This window comes from Pipra filicauda, unplaced genomic scaffold (assembly GCF_003945595.2).
Source record: "Pipra filicauda isolate LSUMZ 115617 unplaced genomic scaffold, ASM394559v2 scaffold69_size3009148_pilon, whole genome shotgun sequence".
Taxonomy (NCBI): Eukaryota; Metazoa; Chordata; class Aves; order Passeriformes; family Pipridae; genus Pipra; species Pipra filicauda.
In genome coordinates, this window is record NW_024104864.1 from 542,537 (window position 1) to 564,570 (window position 22,034).

The window sequence follows — 22,034 nt, forward strand, 5'->3', positions numbered from 1 at the left end:
GCTGTACATAAACCAAAACATTCAGTTGAATATGTATTTAAGGTAGACACCAGCCAAATGTCTGTGTTGAACCAGCAGCCACACAGATTTTAACCATCCTACAGTTTCAGCAGATGAGAGGATCCCTCTCCCCACATCCACTCCAGCACAACTCAGTGGAGACTGCTACATCTAGGGAAAATAGACCCCAAGCAGTTCACAGCCCAGCACAAGGACTATTCTCCTGGCAAATATTGTAGTAACTTCAGCCATTTCTACTCTAAAAGCTCCTGCACACTAAGAGGCTAACAATCTCTTTCTTCAGTGTGCTTCCCTCCCCTGTATGAGCAGCGCATGATACAGAGATGCACACACACATTCATGCACGTACACAGAACATAAACATTTGCACACACACAAAGAACGTGATTTCCAGACATCATTGGCCTTCATCTAACAAGTCAAAGCACCATCTCGTACTGCTCATTTATAAGTTGCTTTTCTCCTGAATGCACTGTTTCTAGCAGAAGGAGAGAACAAGAGCACAGGGAACTCCGTCTTCTGTGCTGTTTAGACACATGGAGTTTCCCCCAGACCGAATTCATACATGGAATGTCATATTGAAGCAGTTTGTGCATTCCCTGTTTCTCCATGTGTGCAATGAAAGATCTTGCTAGTAGCTTGTAGCTGCAACTGAAGGTGAACAGAGCTCTACCTTAGCCATATGAAGGCCCCAGGACTACACAAACATGCAGGAAAGCCAAGGCTCGGTCATGAATACTCCCTAATCAGTGAATACATCTGACAGACTTGGCCATAACCTCACTGTGCACCAGTTTGCCCATCTGTGAGAAGGAGATAGTATCACTGCCTGCCTTAGGCCACAGAAAATTTGTCTGGGAAATGGTCAGATGCTATGGTGTGGACATTATAACATCTGAAAGAAAGCAAATTATTCAAAAGTACATCTCGGGTTATACTCAAAAGAGAACGCCAGGGGGCTACACAAAGTTAATGCAAAAAAAAATAAAAAAAAATGTTGAAGCAGGAACTATTTACTACCAGTTACAGGATCTGCTGGAAAGTCTTATTTTGAGAATGGGAGAATAAGGGAAGACTGTGTAGAAAGTATTGAATTCAGCAATCTCTAGTCTTTCATTGTTTGATTTTGCTGCTACAAAGAACTTCTGCCATAATTTATTTGGCTTCAGAAAGAAGGAACTGAAAAACAACCAGATAATAACCATAGTTACCACTGTGATACTATATTGACTAGAAGAAGCATATTAAATGAGTTCTGGTTAATATATGGCAGAGTTGACCAGAGGACTTTCTTATTTAACCAGCGCTGTTGAGCAAAACTCGTGATTCAGAGCCATGACAGAACCTAAGAACAGTAGTCAGGCTGCATTCCATGCACTGGTTTATCTGGGGATCATGTAACAGTGATCCCAAATTAGGTATTATTTTCCATGACCTTCTTGCCTGCTAGGTTGGCCACGGGAACCAACCAGGTCCACACCATTGGAAGCCAGCAAAACTTTTCTCAGGATGCTGGCATGCTTCAGAGTAGATGTAATTTATCAACTGTGAAAGGACATTGAGCAATAAAGCGCTGCATGGAGCCTGCTCAACTCCTCAGTGGCAAAATTGTGGTGCCCTGGTAAAGATTTTCTCTTCCTGCTCTTGAAGAGGAAAAGAAAAGCAGTGGAGATGGGAAACAGAAGGGTCCTCAGAGCCCAGCACAGAAGCACGGGACACCATCAGTCTGTGTGTAAAGGGAAATGTGATCCACAGCATCCCTGAGTCACAACATCTTTTTACAGGTAACAAGTACCCCACCCCCATGGGCTGGCCCTCAGCCATGAAGGCCTTCAACCTCAAAGTCCCACTGCCACTTACTTATAGTTTTCTTATTAAATCCAAATTTTGGCCCCTCCTGCCTGCTGGCTTTGCATTACCCTAAATCATGATTGCTGAGATCTTTTCCCCCAAGGGTCCAGGTTCCTGTTTATGATGTCCTAAAGATATGATAAAATGTTGCATGTCTTAGCCAATTTCTAATTTCTTTAGGAAAAAAAAATATTGGCCCTTGAAAGCATCTACAACAAACCAACCCACAGTACAAGTCACCCCCACACTCCCCAAATGCCCTCTGTCTGAGTAAGTGGGCAGCAACCTGCCTCCAACAGCTCTTAATGCAAAAAATCAAAACAGCTAATCCATAGGTGATTCATCTTCAGGAGCCTTTTTCTCTCCCTCCCCTTCCTTGGAAAACTTCCCACTCCACACAGCAGAAAGAACCTGGGAGTAATTCCCTGCACTGCTGGATCTAAGTCCTGCCCCAGCAGAGCAATGCCACCCGGACACACAGTTTCAGGCTGCCATTCGGACATCTAAAGCTCCTTGCCTCTTTTAAGTATTGTCTCCCTAAGACAGTCCTCCAGCTTAAATGGCAGGTACCATCATCACCAAGGACTTCTTTTTTACTAGTTTAGTTAAATTAGTTATTTAGTTTAGCTTAACACTCACTTAAAACTAAGAACTTGCAACTGGAAGTGAAACCTCTGAAAATGTATTTCTCAACCAGACCTAGCAGGGAAATGCTGATATCAATGGAAAGGCACGGCTCCTCTGCTGCCAGGACTGCAAGACACAACCTACTGCATAAGGCAAGCATTTCAAAAGATTGTTCTGGTATTAATTTATCCTGGTAGCCCTAAAATAGTCTGTTTTGCAGTACTCTGCACAGAATTTCTGCACCTTCTTTACCCTTATCCACCTACCATTCATCACTCAGTTTCCCTCCATTCTTCATGGTCCACCTCTACACTCTCTTTCCCCCTCTTCCCCAGGAACCAAACAAGTATCCAAAATGCATATTCAAAGCATCCTGATTCTCCCCAGTGAAGAGGAATGGTAAACAAACACAACTGCACATGATAGAAGACAAAAACACATTCTAAATGGGAAAGAAACTTGCAATTTATAAGGCTAGGAATTATTTTTTCTAGGTAGCGAGACACAGCTGCTAGAAAAAATTGACATGTTTTGGGATCACAGGCATATCCTCAGATACCCAACAGGAATGAAGAAGAAGCTGCATTATACTCAAGTTTTGACCCAAGTTTTATACGTGACTGAGTAGAAACCTGGATGAATCCTTGGGCACAGGATGCACTGATTTCTCCCATGGCTGCACTAGTTAAGCCACAGTGGTCAACATGGTGCCCCACAGTCAAGTCCACCCATCATCTTTTAAGGAGGAAAGTTCTCTTGAGGTCAACTGTATAGCAAAGTTCCTCCAAATTTTGTTCATATTCTCATTAGGGTGCACAGAAATGTTTCATGTCCTTGTAACTACACCACAGTGCAAACTGCACCCAGAGGTAGTCGAGCAAACAAGTTCACGTCCCCCATGCTGCGTCGGGTGTCAGTAAATTAACCTGCTAGAGCGTTGCAAACCTAGGTTGCAGCAGCAGCATGACACACAGGGGGTGTGTCAACTTCCTGCAGACTGCCAGGCGTAATCAATACCTTGTTTCAAGGCACAGCTAAGACTGCTCAGAAGACAAGATATTGCCTGTTGGTGTTCCTGCTGTCCCTAGCTTTCTGCTCCTGGAAGCCAGTCTTCACAACTCTGCCTGTGTAGCTCCATATGAAGTTAACTCTTGGGCACTGATGAATGCTCTTTCAACTCACAGGACTGCTTTCACACTGTAGTCTGTTAGAGATCATTCCCAACAATTGCACAGCCAATGATTAAGTGTGGAAAGTGCAACTTTTCAACCAGCACTGCTAAATCCAGCACAGGGTGCTTGCAAACAACTGAAAGCTAGCCTGAGCATGTCAGCACAACACAAAGCTGCCTCAACAACTGTGGTTTGAGTTTGATGCCCTAAATTCATACAATCAGTTCTACAGTATAATCGAGCTCTGATCCCACTCATTCTGGGATTAATGAAGACCAACATCTCCTGCAGGCACTGCTTTCGTAGGTAAAGCTAGTATAGAGAAAAGAGATTCAGGACCAAGAAATTAATCAGGATGTGTCTTGTGAGCACAAGCACTTGTAAGGGTCTAATAAAGCTATCACAATCCCAGCTATGGGAGCAAAAAATAGAATGATTTATTGAACACACAAATGCTATTTAAGGGTCTTGGGGGCTTAACATGCTAATGAGGAGGCAGGGTTATTCCAAACAGGGGTTTCCACAATCCATTAGAATAATGGGGGTGACATAAGGGGAAATATGGATTTACATTTCTCAGATCCAGTATTTACATTTGGGGAAAAAGCAAGATTATACTGGGGAAGGGTGGTCAGCTTTTCCTGAAATAAGGATTTACACAGGGAGGGAGAAAACAATGAGATAGCTGATAGCATCATGCAAAGTCTCTCTACTTCCTGCTGGGGCAGATCAGGACAATCCACATGAAATGAATGTCAATGGATCTTGTCTGGTCTTTTAGACGTTTTTTTCCCAGCCCCTGTGGCCCAAGGTTTCCTGTTTAATCCTAGCAGTTCCTTTCCTGTTGGTATTCAAATTTTGGACGGCAACAAGCACTTAGCAACAGCTTCTACTCCCTGTGAGTTTCTCTTACTGGCAAAAATGTGGTCTCAACATCAGCATGTGCTGGGACTCAGGGATGTCGGGGGCAGGCTCACTTCCTGGATTACAGTCAGCATTTCCTGGATTCAAGTCGTACACAGGCCAGAAATAACTCTTTGCATCTTGAGTGAGCTTCTGCTATTGAAAATGGCCTATTTTTGCATTCACTGCAAGATAAGACTGGACACAAGCTTTTCGCAGGAAAAAAAATGTTTCTTCTGCTTCACTTATTTATTGTTCAGGAGACATTTGGAGAGAGGAACGCGGGGAATGGCACTGCAAATGCTATCACCAAAACCAATAGGAAGTCAAGTCTCCTAAATGTCTGACTTCACATCCCTATAGAAAAAAAAAACCCAAATCTACCCCTAATAAAAATCAAAGGAACAACAATAACCCTTCACTGTTGCTTTGAAACCTGCAAAGTCTACACTTCTACCAGAAATTTCTCATGTACAGAAGACACTGGAAAGTGAATGGGTGCAAGCAGGCAGTGAGAGACTGTAGAGCCTGTAGTTCTTGGCCTTATGTCAGCCTGATATAAAAGTGGGGTTTTCTACTTCTGATAAAGCTCCAAAATTCTGTGAACTATGCTGAAGACTTCCAGCAGCTGTGGTTAATTAACCACAACTGCTTACTACTTTTGAGGCCATTGTTTCTTGCTTTGGAAACAATGTCAATGGTATCAGGTGTCAAGGAATTTTCAAAACCACATTCTATGTGAGAATTCTGCTTGCTGTTTAACATTAAATTGCATAGGATGAATGGAGAGACCATTAAGTGGACCAGTATAGTTTCTGGGAGCAATTTCAGACTGTTCCTCCAGACAATAATTTTTTTACCATTATTTCTCACATTAATATCAGAAAACAAGCCTTTGTCCAAACAGGAAAACAAGCTACAGGTTTACTCTTACCACAATACACATGCTAAAGGACATCTTTCTCTGGAGACTTGTTAAAAAGTTACTAAGCAGCAGACAGCATTATCCTGATAATGGATGGAGCAATTGAGGACAGTTGGCTTAGGAACAGTGACTTCAAAATAATCTTAATCTGAATTGATTTTATATATATATATTTGGGATCAGATGCTGACTTCTAAGGTTAAATAAAAAGCGTATGTATATATCACAAAAAAGACAAAGTTTTTTACATCTTAAGTATTTTTTTAATAAATTACAAACAAATATTTACAGACAACAGTAGAGGTAAGGTATCTAGCCCTTCAAAAAGATCATCTGAAATGCACTGCAGTTCTTGTAAAATGCTTAAATGGTATGTGTAGTAATAAGCAAAAAGTTCATTTTCTGTAGGGTCTGTACTTCCTACCACAGGACATGGTAAGGGCACAAGTTACCTGTGATCCTTCTCATACTGTTAGTTAAGACGTAGACGATAGAGGTCTGAAGAGTACAGGGTCATAGAAACAAAACAGACCTCAGAAAGAAAAAAACTGGCAGAAGGGGCCAGAAGATACATGCACAAATGCATGCAGTGTAGAAAGCAAGGAAGCAGAATTTTAGCCCTCCACGAGTTCACAGAACTACATGAGCTTGGAGACTATCAGGTAAAGTTGGATGGGGTTTTCAGCAACCTGGTCTACTGAATGACATCCTTGTCCATGGCACTAGATAATCTTTAAGTCAGGTTTGCAGATGACACCACATTGTGGACAGTCAGTCAACATAGAATCATAGAATCAGCTGGGTTGGAAGACACCTCTGAGATCATCAAGTCCAACCCTTGATCCACTACCACTGTGGTTACTAGACCATGGCACTAAGTGCCACATCCAGTCTCTTTTTAAAAATCTCCAGGGACGGAGAATCCACTACTTCCCTGGGCAGCCCATTCCAATGTCTGATCACCCTCTCTGTAAAGCAATTCTTTCTAATATCTAACCTAAACCTTCCCTGGCACAACTTGAGACCATGCCCTCTTGTCTTGCTGATAGTTGCCTAGGAAAAGAGACCAACCCCCACCTGGCTACAACCTCCTTTCAGGGAGTTGTAGAGAGTGATAAGGTCTCCCCTGAGCCTCCTCTTCTCCAGGCTGAACAGCCCCAGCTCCCTCAGCCTCTCCTCATAGGTCTTGTGCTTGAGTCCCTTCACCAGCCTAGGTGCCCTCCTCTGGACCTGCTCCAGGACCTCAATATCCTTCCTGAACTGAGGGGCCCAGAACTGGACATGGTACTCCAGGTGTGGCCTCACCAATGCCTCACCATACTAAAGGACTGCCCGGCAGAGAGACCTAGACAGGTTAAAATTAAAAAAGGACAAATGTAAAGCTCTTGGAAAGAGGAACCACTTGCAATAATACAAGCCAGGATGTGGCTGGCAGGGGAGCAGTTCTGTTGAAAAGAAGCAGAGGGACATCAATAAGCAGCAAGTAGAACATGAGCCAGCAGTGTTCCCTGGCAGCAAAGGCAGACAACAGCATCCTGGTCTGTATTAACAGGAGCTTAGCCAGTAGATTGAGAGTAGAGATTATCCTCCTCTACTCAGCACACATTGATTAGACTGCATTTAGAATACTGCACTGGACCCCTTCAAGAAGGCAGAGATCAATTAAATTGGAGCAAGTTCAGTGAAGGGCTACCAAGATGGTCAGAGTACTTGTCCTGCAAAGAAGGAGAAGCTGAAGGCACTGTACTTGTTCAAGCCTGGAGAAGAGTAGGCTTTAGGAGGGTACTAGCAGCATCCTTCCCATACTTACTGATCATTAAACTGATCATCAAGAAGATGGAGACAGTAGTTCCACTTGGGAGAATGGAAGATAATGGGCATAAGTTGAAACAAGGAGAAAGATGAAAGGTAACAACATGCAAAAATTATAAAAAGCTTTAGATAAAAAATAAACCACTGCTAATAGTAGTGCAACTTTGTTCCAGTGCAACAACAAACTGAAATGTAGTTTAATCACAAATAACCACTGTCATGAGATGATCAGTTTGCCAGGCTTCTGCCAACTCCAGGAGACAGCTTTGTCTGGAGCACTGAGTTCTTGTTGCATAACCAAGACTAGAAAAAAATGCAACTTCCATCCATCTGGGTCTGCTGAAGGATGAGCTGTCTTTCTTCTGACTATAAAAAGGTACTGATCAAAAATTGCATAGAAAGCCGAGCAGTTAGGCCTTAGCTCTTACATTCTGTGTTAGTAGAGCACTAAAAACTGCATACAAAACAACCCAAAAGACTTCTTCCATGATTCAGCCTATTTATCTTCACACAGTAACACTAGAAAAGGAGGCTGTCCCTTTTGAGAAAAGAAAAATAGGCACTGGAAACTGCTCAACTAGTCTTCAAAGTGGTTCTTTATGAAGCTCTGATAACTTCATTGCATGTGGAAGACCTTCAAGGGAAGAGGTAGCAGCTTCTTCACCACTGAATTTTACAGCTTCTCTTCCATCTTTCTTTGCTCCAAAAAGCAATTATTTGCTTATGATTTAAGATCTGAAACAAAAAAATAAGAAAGCACACAGGTAAATTACTGTCTTTTCTTCTAGAAATTTAAGAAATTATATGAGAATACTGCAAGCTTTAAATACTACTAAAGTGTGAAGACACTGTCACATGACTTACAATAATCAATTAGAGCAGCCATGTGACCCATGGTATCTGATAGCCACTAGATATTTTACCCAAATTATCTGTTTATGATTAGACATGTTCCTCTGCAACTGGAACATGTTAAGAACATTTATTACTTACTGCTGGCCACCTGCTAAGCTGGTAATCTGTGAAGCTGTTCTGATTTGGTGACTTTGGATCACACAACCAGGCAATTAAGACCACTTCTATGCAAAGGTTTTATGCCTGTAATGTCAGTATCAGTCATGCATCACACATGCACGTGATGCTGCTGCTATTTCTTCCACACAGTATATGCCAAGTGCTTTTGGAGTTTTCTCTTTTGACAATTGCAAATACAGCTCTTATTTGACAAGGAGGAAACTGAAGGCAAAGGGAAGTTACAGTACAGGAAGTTAGCATCCAGCAAGTCCAATACTACGTGCCCAACCTAACTCACCACACACAACATGCATCAACCTCTAACCAGGCTGATTTCCAATGAAGCACACACAAGCCCGCTTACATCGGTGTTTCCACCTTGGTGCACACACAGCAACTCTATAAGAGCAACCACCTGGATGTGCCAAGGCACTATGCCCTTCAGTCTTTGCTTCTATTTTGATAGCACTATCCGCCCCTCTCACTAACCTCTAGCTCAGCATCACTCCAACCTAGGATAAGATAATGGTAACATATGATACTTATCTCTGTAGACAAAGAGGAAAAAAACAGATGTCCCTAGTCTGGTCCTCACAGTGTTCCTAGATAAGCCTGAAGTATTTTTGTGATTTCTATGTTTAAAATCCAAGCAGGTTTACTGCTTTACCTTCAGCTGACTTATGCCAGCTTGATGACAAGACTAAAGAACACGACCAAAATGCCAGCTGGGGCAGATGTGGGTGTGTGTGAAATACTTCCTTGTGTCTATGCAGTGAGAGGGTCTAAACATGAAAAAGGGTTCTCTCATTTTATAGTTGTGGTCTTAAGCATCAGGTTTCATACTTCCCACAAACCATGCAAAATGTTCTGTTCTCACATGGCTCGCAAACAGCACTAAAGCAGGCACAGCTATATCTGACGTCTTGGCACGATGTAACAACAAAACCATTTCAGATGTTAAACCTTTAAGTGTGACACAGGGGCACAGTTCAGCCAAGTACACAGCCTGTGCAAAGCAGCACACCACACAGGCCAGGAATAATACGCTGACTTACTTCATTTGGTCTTCAGTATTACTCCTTGGTAACTAACAGGATATGACTCAGTTATTAGGAGACGTCACAGCTTCCTCTACAGTTGTACAGCCCTGTTTCAAGTCTGCTTCCTTGTTTCAAAATGGTTTCATCAGCAGCTTTGTCCACATCACAGAGTCAGGTTTCTTATACTTAGTCCTAACTGCCTCCCACCCACCCTTCCACTTATCCATGTTTCTTCACATTCAGAGATTTTTTTCCCTTTTCAGCATTGTTTTCAGCAAATATCAGAATGTGATTGCTTGGCTGGTAATTCAACAGAAGTATCAAACTTGGCAGAACAAAAAACTCTGCAGCAGTAAGGTGCCACTTGCTTCCACATCACTGTGCCTTTTGAGAATCTTTAAATGGATTATCTGCATCAGCAGGCTCCAAAGTGGGTGTGTACAAGGCAATCCATTGTGGTGCAGGAAAAAAATATTTTTGCACCATTAATAAAATTTAAAAATTAAAAACACTGTTTATTTCATCCCTATAATTTTTAATTTTTTGTGCATATTTTAGAATGCATATAATAATTATGGTAGTAATCATATATCATTTATAAATAAATATGTATAAATTGTGTGTATATGTTCAAAGTATTTTATTGATGTGGTGCACCATCAAAAAAGTTTGGGGACATTGATCTACAACACAAAAAGCAGAAACCAGTATGAGATACTCATAGTTACACCATTCAAATAAGGACTGCGTGACAGATAAAACAACATCTTTCCTTTTCCTTCCAGGAAAGAAAAATCATTCACAGTCAATCTGCAAACTTAATTTCTTAACAAATAAAAATGCTTTGATACACACTAGCTTATAGTACACATTTTTTAAAAACTTCTTAAATTTTCTTTTTCAACATTTAAGTCAGATAAAAAAATTTCAAAAGAAGAAGTTTCTGGTGTCTCAGTTAATCAGTTTGGAGACAAAACCAATCTCAAGTTGGAAGGCATCTGTAAGGATCATGAAGTCCGACTCCCTGCTTCTCTTGGGACTACCTAAAACTAAACCATATGACTAAGAGAGCAATGACTACACTCTAATTTTGGCTTCCAAAGCACCTGGTAGCATAGCAGAAAATCACACTGAAGACTTATCTGTAAAAAATCCAAAATTCCTATCTGTGAAACAGGAAGTTTCCAGACAGATGAGTTGAAGCTATAGCATGGTGCTAGATCTCAAAGTCTTTGATCCTTGTGACAGCCAGGTAGTAAACACAGAAGTAATTTCCTCAACCTGGCAGATTCAATGGCAGCATGGAGAACTGAAATCATCTGCCATCAATAACTGTGAATGTCTCAATTTCCCAAGGGTATAGTTGAAGTGCGTGATCTGCTTAGAAGTAATTTCACTGCAGTTGTGTAAGATTTTTTCAGAAGTCCAAACCACACCATTCTGTGATTCTAAGCAAAACTGTGCATAAATATGTAATAGAACTTTCTCACTGCTGGTGTGTCTGCAAAGCTTACATGGACTAAGATGGTACTAAGAACCATTGCTGGACTTTGAATCCATCTATTGAGGGCAATAAACATACTGCCTTACTGACTCCTCAGACTATAAGCCTTTATCACTTGTTAAGGCATGGAATAAAGTCAAAGTGCAAGCATGAGCAAGAGGTGAGTTATTAATCAATATCAGTAACAGTCAATCCTGCAGTTTTAAACTGAGTCCTGCTCTGGGCCCCCCAACACAAGAAAAAACCTGGACCTGTTGGAACAAGTCCAGAGGAGGGCCACTAAGATGATCAAAGGGCTGGAACACCTCTCCTATGAAGACAGGCTGAGGGAGTTGGGGCTGTTCAGCCTGGAGAAGGGAAGTCTCTGGGGAGACCTTGTAGAAGCATTCCAGTATCTTCCAGCTTACAAGAAGGTCGGAGAAGGACTTTTCACAAAGGCATGGAGTGACAGGACAAGGGGGAATGGCCTTAAGCTCAAAGAGGGTAGGTTTAGATTAGATATTAGGAAGAAATTCTTTACTATGAGGGTGATGAGGCACTGGAACAGGTTGATCAGAGGGGCTGTGGATGCCCCATTCCTGAAGGTGTCCAAGGCCAGGTTGGATGGGGCTCTGAGTAATCCATCTAGTGGAATGTTCCCTGCTCATGGCAGGGGGGCTGGCACTAGACGATCTTAAAGGTCCCTTCCAAACCAAACCATTCTGTGATTCTAAACTGGCTAAATTGACCAGTCTTCTGTACACTTCCATCACAAACATCTGATTCCCTATCACATATCACACAGGAACATGCCCACCACACACACGCCACTTCCCTCCTACTAATTCTCACTCTTGTTTTCTACCTGAGTATAAAGGGGTCAGAGAGTCATACACAGCCTGACCCAGCATTGCCACTCCCAACCTCTGTGCCGGTCAGAACACTCTTCCAAGACACAGGAAGCTTCACTCTCACATACCTTCTTAGTTGGGAGAGTTGTTCAGGTGCTCCTCATTTCCACCTTCTGCAACCTGCGTCAGTTCTGCAAGCACAAAGGCAATACTCAGACAATTCTGGCCCTCACAACACTCTGCCTCTCTGGCCCAGATGGATCAAGGATAATCTGATTGAGATCTGGGACATTCATTTGGCATGAATAATAACCCTGGCCAACATGCCCCATCCCCATGGGACCACCATTCAACGCCTCCCCTCTCACCTCCATACTTGACTCTGCACTGTCTTCATGATCCTTTACAGATCCTGCGAAAGCCAAGCACGGGAGGCACTCAGCACCCATGGTGCCACCCATAACTGCACATCAGGAAGCACTAGGCAAAAGTCACAATGAACAAAGACTGTTCCACAGTACAGGCACTTACTGCCTTCAATTATGCCATAGCCATCTGCATGGTAGGCCAGCATGCTAATGTTCTCATTAAAGACGTATGCACAGAGGTCAGAAGACAACTACAGTCCCCTGCCTTGCTCAGTTTCAAGCTATGACTCTATTGCCTAAGACTGAGTTGCTAGTTACAACTCAACATGTTGCCAACATCATCAGCTAACACCAAAAACCAACACTTTTCCCCCCAGGGCAGCTTCCCATCTCTGAACAGGCACTCACCTTCCTCAGTTACACCATCATCAACTGCACACTTGGATCTCAGGGTGCTGCTCTGCATGGCAGACAGTTCTGAAAAAGAGATCACAGTAGAGCTACAGCTCTCAGGAGTATCTCACTGCTTAACTTCACAGTGGTGTCAGTCATTGCTTAGAGATGTGTGGAGGAGCAAGAATCACAGTGGGAACGGTTCCAGGCGTGGAAAAAGATATACAGCAATTGAAAAAAGACTTTATTATATGGACTTTACAGTTATTATGTGGTTTTAAATATGTGCATTGTATGTTACCCCTACAGTTGTAACTGCCCGGGCGTGCCCAGACATGCCTCTCCCTGCTTCCATGCTTGTCCCTCTGATCGGCTGAAGAAGCTGCAGTGAGGAGAGAGCTACCATTCGTCCTTTCTTCCCAGTTCCTCCCTCTTCTCCTGAGTCCCTACTCCTATTCATTTCCCTGGTTGTCCGTCTCATGCTCCACCCCATTTTCTGGCCCCTTCTACGCCAGAGCTTATATAAACCCCGCACACTTTCACTGCCATTGCACCTTCTACCTCGCTCGGACCTCTTTGTGCAGTGTCACGGTCCCACACCCCTCCTCCTCGGACCGTGCCAGAGATGAGTCACCAGGCACAACTCATAAGACAAAAAGAAATTCATAAGACAAACAACACATAGGACAAACAGACAGGCCGCTCAAGACCTTCTCCAATCAGGTCTTAAAAACCTTCAGTGGTAGAAACTCCATGATGACCCTGTGTAGACTGTCCTAGTGATTAGTTATACTTAGAGACAGAAATCTTTTTCATCATATCCACATAGAATCTCTACTGCTTCAATTTTGGACCATTACCTTGATACCCTGCTAATACACCTTAGTAAACACGGTGGCTCAGCCTTCTTATCAACATCCCCATAGGTATTGGCAGTGCTGTTAAGTAGCCTGAAAGCCTGCTCTTCTCTAGGGTTGAACAAGTTCAATTTCTTCAGCCTCCTCTCAGAGGAGGAATTGTGCTCCAGCCTGGTGGCACTCTTCCAGCACTGGGTGGGCCACAAACTAGATGCAATACTTCACGTGCCATCTAACAAGTGACAAGTGAAAATAACCACTTTCTTCAATCCACTGGCACTCCTTAGAACAGCCTAGGATGCTCTCAGCCTTCTCTGCTTCCAGGGAGCACTGTTGACTCATTGTGTAGTGCCCATTAGGACTCACAGGTACCTTTCAGCAGAGCTGCTCCTCAGCCTGCACGAGTGTAGGGTGTTGGTCCATCCAAGTGCAGGACTTTGCGTGGCTCCTGCAGAATTTCGTAAGGTTTACACAGCCCTTTACTCTGCCCTTATACTGATTGACTGCACTGCACATTTTGCTGTCATCTATAAACTCCATGACACTGTTTTCTCTCCCTTGTCCAGATCACCAAAATATACAGATCTCTGCAGTATTCCACTTGCCACTGGCATCCATGTAGAGTACAAACCATTAACCACGACCTGCAGGCTTGAGAAGCTGGCAGTTTTTCTACCCATGTAGATAGACATCACTTCAGACTAGGATATCCCAGCTTAGGACTCCAACAATGCTGGGGACACTGCATAAAAAGCCTTGCTAAAGTCAAGGTATATGACACCCATTGTTCTTCCCTCATCTGCAAATCTAGTAATTTCATCCACAAAAGGCTGACAACTTGGACATCTGCAACTTACACGTACTCCCCAATCTCCAGCTTTCTTCTCTGACCAGAAACACATTGCAAGAAAATTTGTCCCAGGATTCTCCCAGGGATGAAAGTGAGCCTGACTGACCTTCATCATTAATGAAGATGTTAAAGAGGACTGGACCCAGTATGGACCTCTGAAGCACACTACTATATACTGGTCTCCAACTAGACTTCATACCATCCCTCTGAACTCAGTGATCACAGCCCTCTGAACTCAGCAACCCACCCAGTTTTCAGTCCAACTCACTGTCTGCTCACCTAACCTAGACTTCATCAGCATTAGAGAGCTCTACATCAATCTCCTGGTCAACAAAGGCCCACATTTTTGTTGTTTATTCTTTTAAAGACAACTTAACAGCAGATGTTCTCATTATAATGGACATTCCATAGTGGTTTCAAGCCTCCCTGACCTCTGGCTTTCCTAATATCCTGCTTACCTGCCTAGGTAGTGTTCCTAAATTCCTCCACTGTAGTCTGTCCCTGCCTTCACATTGAGCATAAGCAATTTTTGCACTGGAACCCTGTCAGGAGCTCCCTGATTAGCCAAGATGATTTTCTGATTTTCCTGTTTTCCTGACCATCAGCATGGCCTGTGCTCCTGCTTGGAGAAAGTCCTCCTTAAAGGCTTGATAGCTCTCTTGAGCTCCTTTGCTCTTCAGAACTGTCTCCCACAAGATCCTGCCTACTCTCTTCCTGAATAAGTGGAAATCTGCTCTCTGTAAGCACAGGGCCTGTACTCTGATGTTCACTTTCTCCACTCCTCTCAGTATCTAGAGCTGTTTCTTGGTCACTACAGCCAAGGCAGCCATTTGTGATCAGTCTCCATCCAATCCTTCTCTGCAAATGAGGAGCAGATACAGCTGTACCCCACCCCTTGCTAGCACATGCAGTATCCTGTGTGAAGTTGTCCCTGATGCTGCTCAGAAATCTTCCTGACAGCTTGAATTGTTGTGTTGCCTTTCAAGCAGATGTCAGGGAGGTTGAAGACAGACAGACACAGAGAGTACTGTCTTCCACCAGACACAATGAAGGACAGCCTGACTACATTTCATAAAGAATCTCTCCAAATCAAGCTTCCCCTTGGCAAACCTTCCTCTTGGTTACATCAATTCCTGTTCCTCACTTAAGTGCTTCATGTGCACACACTGGAGAAATGAGGGCCTCCTTGCAGAGAACTCCCAACAGGCAGCATTAAACAGAAGCCAGCCCTTAGCAGGGACTGTCACTTGATCTGTATTCTCATCTCACTCTGACTGGGACTATTTTTTTTTATTTCTTTTTTTAAATCTCAATCATCTCCCAAATATACACCCTTCAAGTCCTTATGCTCTGCTGGGGTTATTTCTAAAGGTGATAAAAATACAGGAGTCACTCTGACCTTAACTACAGCCTGAAAGCTGGTTAACTCTTCTCCTGAAACTGCACAGTGTTCATGGCACAATCCCACCCAATACTTCCACTAGGAAGCATTATATAGAAGTCACTCTGAGCCTTCAACTCCAAGCTGACAACAAATACCAAACTGGAAGGAACTGTCAACTCCTCAAGGGCAGGGAGGGTTAGGGCTAGGGTTAAGGACAATGTTCTCAGGCACTTGGTGCGACTCTTGAGGTGTCCTGTGCAGGGCCAGGAGTTGGACTCGATGATCCTGATGGGTCCCTTCCAAATCAGCATATTCTGTGATTCTACGATGGGATCCTGGCCTCTTTGCCTACTGGGTCAGTATCACTGACTGCTCCACAGAACAGGCACTTACCTTCCTTATTTACACCATTGTTAACTGTCTGCTCGTTTTTCAGGGCGCTGTCCTCCTTGTTCAATTCTCTGTCTGAAAAGAGATCAGAGTATAGCTTCAGTCCCTCAGGAGCACACTCCATTGCTTTTCCCCCTCACCAGCACAGGTCACTGCCCTGTGCTGCCCAGGGCTCAGCAGCTGCTATCAGCAGAAGCTCTGTTTAAAATTTCTTTGTACACATACTTCAGAGAACATCATAGCCTTGCCTACTATTTCCCATCAGTAGAGCAGTGACTGCCTGTTACTTAAGTGCTGCAGGGTGTCCTTAGTGCAGAGGTGCACTAACTCCCCTTCATGATGTTCCCACTATATAGTGCTACAAAATAAAGTATTTTATTTTCTTTAATTCCTCTAGTGTCCAAACTGACAACCTTTATCTATGGATCTGATTCTCTTTTGCCTGAACTGTATGTTTCCCTCCTTTCTACTTTAAGACAGGCATAAAATAAACCTCCTTCTCCTATATCCACGTCTATGTATGTAGAAAAAGTTACACAAGTGATAAGACAATCCCACAGTGCACCACACCTTCACCATCAGCTACACAATCCCTGTTTCTTCATATGAAGAAAGCTGTTCTACACCCATTACAACTCATGCAGGGAGAATAAGCAGCAAAACCCAGGGGGTTCTGGGTTTCCTTTTCCTTACTGTCAGCATTAGGGATTTTTTCATTAATAGGAAAAAATTCTGCCTTCTCCAACCCCCTTATTATCAGCTACTTGTGGAAAATGGTGGAAGAGTTAGTGAGTGAATGAATCAGTAGTGCAACAGACTGGGAAAAAAAACCACATTTTTTTTCTGACTTGAACAATAATGATCAATTTCCCTAACCTTTTGAGTAAAAAGAACTTTTAGAAAAAATACAGGTCCCCAAATTTCCTTGGAATTTACACTGACTGTATTAAGAAAACAAAACTGGAGCTCTGCTTAACTGCCAGATGAATGAAGTCAAAAGACTGTCCTAGAGCATAAAAAAGCAAGTGAAAGATACTGCATCTAAAAATGGTGCTTCTCTAAGGAAAGAAGCCTGCTGTAAATCCCAAATAAGAATTTTGCAAGTTTGGAAGCATCCCATCTCTAAATTGGTGTGCTGATCTATTTGCCATCAACACAAAGCTTTGAAGCCGGAGCATTTTATTGTCTCAGGTCCTGTTTGAGGGTTTCTTTCCATCAGAAAGCAAAGCCCACCTACTCATCATGATATCCTATGAAAATACCCTTGCACTCTTTTGCCTGCAAATAAAATGTGACATTAGACAAAAGGGTAATTTGCTTATTTACTATAAAAAGGGGTTCCCTCATATACGCTTAGTTCTTCTTCCCACAATGGAAGTGGTGAGGTGGTTTCCAAACACAGCATGCAGCATCAGTCTCATCGTATCAAAAGGGAAGGTGAAGCCCCAAGAAGGTATTTGCTTTGTGCTGTTTACCAAACACAAGGTTCCAGGTCTTTTTGACTTCTCATCTAGTGATCTACCCATCCACATTTACTGTTCCTAAGACAACAGGTCCTTCTAGGTCAACAGGGGAATGGTAAACTCTATACTGAGAACATGCTAATATGTTTAGGACTGCAAAAGGCCATGTACAAAATTATTTCCTCCCTCCAAGTTCTCCTGTTTTAGGGCATCATCTCACTTGTTACCTGCTTCAGGCCTTTCATTCTCACAATGAACAGGCTGTGAAAATATAGCTGCAAGGAAACAGAAATCCTTTTTAGAAATATGTATGGAGACAGCACAGTAGTCTGCAAAACGTGCAACTCAGTCTTAAAGTGAAAACTTCATTTATAACACTTTTAGCAGATACTTCTGAGAACCAGTATGTTATGCCACCTAAAGGACTCACAATTAATTTCAACTTTCCTCCAGCAACCACTTAAGGTCCCAGACCATGACCAACACTGTCTATACTTATGCCTACAGCTTTACAAAATCTTTTTCAAGTCAGTTTACTTAAGGTGATAAAGCTGCAGATTTGCCATAAAAAGTCAGAGAGAAGAGACGATAATATACATTTGCTTTTTTACTTCATTTATGTGTTGCACTAACACTGTGACTTTAAACTCTTTCTCTCTGTAGAACTTAAAGAACCTCTAATAGGAGCATTCTAAAGCAAATTTAAGTGCAGTACCAAAATGAGGGGGTTTGGGGGGCTTGGGTTTTTCTTTTTTAACCTTCAGATTCACCCATAGTCTCTAGACTTTAGTGATCTCTGAACCATGGGCTAGAACCACAGCTTTAACAAATGTTTGAGAATATCAAATGAAGTTTTTTACTTAAAATTCTGCTAAACAGCTCATAAGGGAGGTAAAAAGGGAGGACAAAATCCCAAACAAACCCAACGACAAAAAAAATCCAAGCCCTTGCTTTCATAGTGCTACCTCTCTACCTGTAGCAGCTTTTCCAGGCTCTTCACCATCACATTTTTTAAATCTCCAAACTATAAAAGCATTAAGAAACTTTGGAAATTAAATTAAAGAACAAATCAAGAAATTAGATCAAGTATAAAGAAAACCTCTGCAAAGCGACACAGTAGTTTGCAATTCAAGAAACATCCTGCTCCAGGATGCTGACTGCAGCAGCTCATGTGAGATACCAGACCGAGTATCCCACATGAAGACACTGTTAATTCAACACCAGAACACTCCAACAGGGCACTTGACCCTGCACCTGATGGTGGGAGCTTTGACCATTCCCCACTGAAACAGTGTTTGGTCTCGTAATAAAGTGTTTTTCAATAGTCTTCCCCTGTTCTCCCTAATCTGCTTAACTGTTTGGGGGTTTAATTTAGTTTAGTTCCTAAAAACAGACCACAGGTCCTGGCAACAAGAATCATACACGTTAAAGCTGGAACACGTTAGCCAAATTCACCCTTATGAAAGGAGCACAGACCAAAGGAGTTGTCCCCTTCCTTCTCTGCTCACCGTATGGAGCAATTTCCATACTCCAACACATAGACCCAGAAGCCAGAGAACAGAATAATATTGCAGCAAATAAAAAGAGAAATAAAAAACAAACAAACAAACAAACAAACAACCAAAACCACCCAAACAAAACACCAAGAAAAAAAACAAACAAAAAAACCCAATGCAGATTAGAATGGACAGCAGAAGCACAAGTGAAGATCTGGGCAGGAAGACAGGAATGCAGAACACTAAGACTCTGTACTGCCTGCAGAAGAGCATCACAGAAATAAACCACGGGTGGGGAACAGACTGGCAACTAACAGAGGTGAGAAGTTCCTCCACTGACTGTCTCCTTCCCTCATCCTGGCTGTTACAAGAAGAAGGCAGGCCTGCAAAATGGAGTAAGAGTCAATCAAACATACTGCTAAAAGATTTTTTTTCTGAAACAACTGCAAGGGGTTAGAGAAGGCAAAGGAGACAACTGCAGCTTGACCCAACGGGTGCAAGCATGCTCCAGAATCACTCACCAAAAGCAAGGACCATAGTTCTGCACACCAGACTAACAACGTGCCAAGCTAAATGAACAGCAAACTCCTGCTAGTCTTATTTGATAAGAAATTTCCATGGGGAACACTGGGAATAAGCAATGCATCACATTCATATTCAGCCCTAAACACTTGATATGAATACTTAGAAAAGTTTAGGAAAATAATTAACCAAATTTCTCAAAGAATTTTGTATCACAGAATATGCTGAGTTGGAAGGGACCCACAAAGATCATTGAGTCCAACCCTTAGCCCTGCACAGGACCATCCCCAAAAGTCTGAGAGTATCATCCAAACACTTCTTGAACTCTGTCAGGCTTGGTGCTATGACCACTGCCCTGGGGAACCTGTTCCAGTGCCCAAACACCCTCTGGGTGAAGAACTCTTTTCTAATATCCAACCTAAACCTCCCCTGACACAACTTCAGGCCATTCCCTCAGGCCTTGTCACTGGTCACCACAGAGAAGAGATCAGTGCCTGTCCCTCCTCTTCCCCTCACGAGGAAGTTGTAGACTGCACAAGCATGTAAGAATAAAAGAGACAGATAATATTAACCTCATTTCAGCATGTAAATCAGCCCCAGTTCTTCACTGTTTGAGAGAGAATTCATCTCCAAAGACAGCTGCTGACCAGGGAAATCTGAGGTGATTCACTGTCTGTAACTCTGCCAGCCCCACTAACACATTCACTAAGTGCAGGTTCCTATAATTATCCCATATTGGACCTCAGCTGAGACTTTGAGTCTACATGTGCCCACACTGAAAATCAATTCAAAAGCTTAGATCCTGCAAAAAAGTAAAGAGCAAATCAGAGTCCCTGCTCCAAACAATAGCAGATGTCCAAAAACATTAATACAGCAATACAGGTTTCTTACCTCTGTCTGAGTTACGGTGTTCCTGGTTGTCCATAGAGAAAAGTTGCTCACGTTCTCCTATAATGAAATTTATTTATTTTAGAAAGTATGTACTAGTCACTAGAAAAAAATAAGTATACTCTAAGAAAACTTACTCCTTTACCTCTCTCAATGAAAGACTATACTGACACAGAATAAAAACTGACAAGCCTAGACCAAACGAAAGCAACGATCTGATTTCCAGACATCTGTGACACTGTCTTACCTGAGCCATGCACTGGACTGTTCTTCTGAGCAACTCTTCCTCTTTCGAATTTATCTCTACCTGCACCCAAACAAACAGAACACCTGGAGAAATGACTCAGAAATAAAGTTTCTTTGGAAACTCATTGACAGCCTCCATTCATTCCATCCCCTCCCCTATCCCCAAACCAAAAAAAGAAAAAAAAAAAATTCACTGAGAACATGCAACTGAATACTTGACTTGGACAAAGAACAAAGAATGAAATATAGTTTTGGGGCAAAGATAAACAGAATGGGCCTCTTGCAACAAGAAGTCAGAACACATCTAATCAAATCTAAGGTAGAGTTTAATTTATGATTCTGAGTCTTGTACTTAAATCAGCAAATCTCTTTTGCTGTTACCCTGTGCACTGCTTATCCTACCAAGGTATAAAAAGTTTCTTTTCTAGCATATTCAAACCTTCATTGTCTCAAGGGAAGTAACAGAATTGTTTTGATTCTATCTGATGGCCAGTTACAAGCAATTAAACGCATGCTGAAAGAGACTGGGGAATTTCCATCCTTGGAACTATTCAGTTTGCCTGGGCGAGGCCTTAAGCAACCTGATCTAGCTTTGAAGTTGGTCGTGCTTTGAGCAGCAAGTTGGATGAAATTTCCAGAGATATCTTCCAACCTAGTTTATGATTCCATGCCAACTAAATGGAGAATGAGCAGGAAAACATAAGGCCCACATACAACATATATATCTGTTTAAGTTCTGATCAGAGCCTTCCTCAAGAATATCATCAATTAGTCCTTCCCCATACTCCTCACCCTACAGCCACCCCATCCGGAAGCCAACAGGAATTTTCCATGCAGAGCATGCATAGGATGAAGAAATGTATTCCTGTTTGGAACCCTCTCAAACACAAAGAGGTGTGCACCTCTTTTTCAAACCAGAAGACAAACTGACACATTAACCCAAAAAGGTGACAGCAGGAGATACGGAACTCCAAGATGATGGCAACACTGCTGGTGTATTGAAATTGCGTGAACGATTTCCATTGCATTTCCATGAGTATTGCCTTGGCATATTTGGGTGTGAACAGTAAAACTAACTGCGTACTTAAAATGGCTTCAGCCTTGAGGCTAGAACAAAAGAGGCTTTCTGCCAAAGTCAAGGAGGAGTTTTTGGCAGGTGAACAAGTTTTCTCATCTCCTATGGACACCTGTTGTTATCCAATTAGCACTGTACAACAAAGTACGTTTTCCTTATGTATCCAATCTTGTGTGAACAAGAAACACACGTCTGAGTGTCATAAGCAGTATATAAGGTGTCTTTCTTCTAATAAAGCTGACATTTTGCCGATCATAATGATCTGTGAGCATCTGTCCATACCCCTCCATCAATACAACACAGGCTGACAGGAGGCACAGAAGTCCCCATTTATCAGTTGATCACACTGAGTTGTCAGATTAGACTCAGTATTCAACAGGCCGTGGAATAAGCCTGTCCTAAC

At 42.5% G+C, this 22,034-nt stretch overlaps 1 protein-coding gene across 7 annotated transcripts in view; it reads right to left on the reverse strand.

Annotated features, from left to right (window-relative positions):
- Positions 1-6,747: 6,747 nt before the first annotated feature.
- The window catches only part of CD58 (CD58 molecule), a 28,244-nt gene continuing 12,957 nt past the window's right edge, over positions 6,748-22,034 (reverse strand). For 5 of the 7 annotated variants that reach the window (XM_039388946.1, XM_027730373.2, XM_039388943.1 and 2 more), the window contains 7 exons: positions 20,558-20,617; positions 20,314-20,370; positions 17,632-17,679; positions 15,945-16,016; positions 12,476-12,544; positions 11,828-11,890; positions 6,748-8,046 (listed from right to left, as the gene is read on the reverse strand). In XM_039388946.1, coding sequence (XP_039244880.1) covers positions 11,832-11,890; positions 12,476-12,544; positions 15,945-16,016; positions 17,632-17,679; positions 20,314-20,370; positions 20,558-20,617 — 365 coding nt within the window. In that variant the 3' untranslated portion in view covers positions 6,748-8,046; positions 11,828-11,831. Of the gene's footprint in view, positions 8,047-11,827; positions 11,891-12,067; positions 12,112-12,475; positions 12,545-15,944; positions 16,017-17,631; positions 17,680-20,313; positions 20,371-20,557; positions 20,618-22,034 lie in introns of those variants that run through there. The other 2 variants (XM_039388942.1, XM_027730376.2) reach the window with 2 other exon arrangements.